Source organism: Bison bison, unplaced genomic scaffold (assembly GCF_000754665.1).
Source record: "Bison bison bison isolate TAMUID 2011002044 unplaced genomic scaffold, Bison_UMD1.0 scf7180017864203, whole genome shotgun sequence".
Classification (NCBI taxonomy): Eukaryota; Metazoa; Chordata; class Mammalia; order Artiodactyla; family Bovidae; genus Bison; species Bison bison.
The window spans coordinates 7,432,550-7,435,468 of NW_011494775.1; the positions used below are offsets into that span (position 1 = coordinate 7,432,550).

At 64.6% G+C, this 2,919-nt stretch overlaps 1 protein-coding gene across 1 annotated transcript in view; it reads left to right on the forward strand.

Moving 5' to 3' along the window:
• The window catches only part of MIER2 (mesoderm induction early response 1, family member 2), a gene marked incomplete at its 5' end in the record, with an annotated part of 15,540 nt that overhangs the window by 11,128 nt on the left and 1,493 nt on the right, over positions 1 to 2,919 (forward strand). The window contains 5 exons of the mRNA XM_010844657.1: positions 144 to 225; positions 293 to 387; positions 1,521 to 1,645; positions 1,724 to 1,857; positions 2,546 to 2,916. Coding sequence (XP_010842959.1) covers positions 144 to 225; positions 293 to 387; positions 1,521 to 1,645; positions 1,724 to 1,857; positions 2,546 to 2,916 — 807 coding nt within the window. The remainder of the gene's footprint in view (positions 1 to 143; positions 226 to 292; positions 388 to 1,520; positions 1,646 to 1,723; positions 1,858 to 2,545; positions 2,917 to 2,919) is intronic.

Here is a 2,919-nt window from a genome sequence, read left to right on the forward strand (position 1 = left end):
TGGAAACTGCTAGTGACGGGAAATGGTAGAGTGGACGCCCCCACCCCATCCATCTTCCTGTCCTTGTGGCAGTGTGGACCACCCCCTTGCCCCCTGAGGTGAGCGGGCAGAGGTCTCAGTGGCTGCCACCCTCCATCTCCCAGGCCCTGTATGAGCTGGTGAAGTGCAATTTCAATGCGGAGGAGGCCCTGCGGAGGCTGCGGTTCAATGTGAAGGTGATCCGAGGTGAGCGCTGGTCTGCCTGGGGGCCCCCTAACCCTGCTCCGCTGCTGACTGCCCCACACCCCTGCAGACGGGTTGTGCGCCTGGAGTGAGGAGGAGCGCCGCAACTTCGAGCATGGCTTCCGCGTGCATGGCAAGAACTTCCACCTGATCCAGGCCAACAAGGTGAGTCCTGCCTGCTGCCCACGGCTCCCAGCCAGGGAGCTCCACCCGCAGCAGGAGGTCAAGACGAACCCCCCCCCCAAGCTCCTGGCAGCTCTAGCTTCCTCCCGCCTGCTCCCCCGGAAAGGCTCCAGTCTGGGGATGGATCCGTGCTCACTGCCGATTCCCCAGCTCCAACCCTACCTGCACTCCCCCTCAACTCCCTTGTCTGGGGACTAAGGGTTTCCATTTTCACTCTACCCAAGGACAAGGTTCTCCTGCCATGACACCCACGGGGTGTGGCCAGAGTGGCTGTCAGGTCCCAGGTCCACATGCCCTTCCCCACACCTGTGTCATCCTCCTCCCCAAGCCCATATCCCTCTCATCCAGACCTGGGCCACTGCTGGTCTCCCTGTGTCCTGCACAGGTGCTGCCCACCTGTGGCTCCCTGGCCTATGGCACAACCCCAGCCTTCCCCACACACAGCCCCAGACATCTGCCTGGCTGGGTGCCTGTGGCTTGTCTAGGGGCCTGACTCTCCCCCTTGTTCTCACGTGACTCCTCCTCCAGCCCATCATCCCTGACAGTTACCTTGCTCCCCTAGGGCTGGCAGGCCTGGTCCTCCCCGCCCTATGGGATGCTCACAGCTGGGGATTCAGTGTCTCCCCTACAGGGTTGGAGTAGGTGTGGGGCCCATGTGGGGCTGTTGTGGACAGGGATGGGCCCGAAACCAGGCCCAGCATGCCCAGGCCCACTGGTCTTCCCATGGGGGCTGCTTCTGCTCCTGAAGCTCCCAGTGTGGGCCCACTCCTACCCCACCTCCCCCAAACCCGCCCTCCCCCCCAGCCCCCCAGCCCTCTCCCTGAGCACTTGGCTTAGGGTTCATGGTCTTCCTCCCACACGAGTCTCTAGTCAGCCATGATGGTGGCCTCCAGGAAGCCAGTCAGTCTTGCTTCTGGGGGTCGGGGGTGTTCTGTATCTCTCATCCCAGGCCCTCCTGGGCATGGGTGTCAGGTCCCATGTTCTGGGCACAGCAGTGGGTTCTCCCATCAGCAGCTGGGCCACCATCTGCGGCATCTGCTCTGGGTCTGCTCCTCCCTGCTGTCTGGGCAGTGGGGGAGGTAGGGCTGGGCTGAGTTGACTGGCACTCCCTGCAGGTGCGCACGCGGTCAGTGGGCGAGTGCGTGGAGTACTATTACCTGTGGAAGAAGTCCGAGCGCTACGACTACTTCTCTCAGCAGACGCGGCTAGGCCGCCGGAAGTACGGCCCGTCAGGAAACACGTGTGTGCCAGGTGCCCACGGGTGCTGGGAGGGCACTGGGCCTGAGGCAGCCCCAGCCCTCACCCCTTCTCCCCGCAGGGATGCCGACCAGGACCTGGAGGGCAGTGACCCTGACGGCCCTGGCCGCCCCCGCTCATCGCCACCCCTGCCCTTGCCTGCCGCTGCCCATGGCCCAGGCCCTGAGCATGACCGCTTGGCCCAGATGCACACGGGTGAGTAGGGGGCAGGCCCTGTCCTCAGGGCCCCTCCTCCCTGGTCTCCAACCTGGGCCAGTGGACACTGAAGAGCAGGGGTCTGGGGCCCCTGTCCTTCCACTCATATGGTCTCATAGGGCATCTCACACACGAGGCGCCCTTGGAGTCTGAGTCCACATGTAGGGGGAGCCCCATGTGGTCTGTGGCCCTGGGTGGGAGCCCAGGGGGCTGTTGTGCCTCCTCTGGCATCCAGGCCCAGGGCTGTGTGGGAGCAGGATGAGGCCCAGGTGGTTAGTGCAGTTGTGAAGGGACCACAGGGGATAAGGACCCTGGTCTCTGGGTCTGCAGGGCTTCCGTTGTCCTGGCTCCAGAGTGTGGTCGGGTCCCTGGTGTGCCCGGTGAGGCGCCTGCGTTCCCCTCACCTTCTCTGAACCTGCTGTGTCCTAGCCCACCCTGAGGAACAGGGTCATGTCCTTCCCACAAGTCAGGCCCCTCGTGTCCTCGTGTGTATTACACGTTTGTGTGAGCGTTCTGTGAGGAGGGTCCTTGTCTTTGCTGGGCCCAGCAGGCTGGAGCCCACACAGGTTACCGCCTGAGGTGATCACGACCTCTGGGCCTGCGGACTATGGCTGCATTGCCCTTGACTTGACGAGGCCGGGTGTGGGCACCGTGGGGGCCTGGCCACAGCTGCGTTCTCCCCCCTCAGAGCCCCTGAGCATGGGCAGCAGCATGTCCCGGAGTCTTGGCGAGCCTGGGGAGGCCCTTGACGTACCCCCATCCTCGGAGCCAGGGCCTCGTTCGTTCCTGCCACTGGATGAGCCCTCAGCGCTGCCGTCGTCTCGGCGGCCCCCAGCCCTCGCTGAGCCGGCCTTCTTCCCGCCCGCCACGGCTGCTCCAGAGCCCGGTGCCAGCCCAAGGCTGGCTGTGGACTTGACCCTGCCTGAGGAGCTGCCGCTCGTCTCCAGCCACGAGGACACAGATGGAGAGCCTGAGGAGACCGTGGGCCCTCCACAAGTGGCCTTGTCGGTGGCCGAGTTTGGACTCATCGGCATCGGGGACGTGAACCCCTTCCTGGCCTCC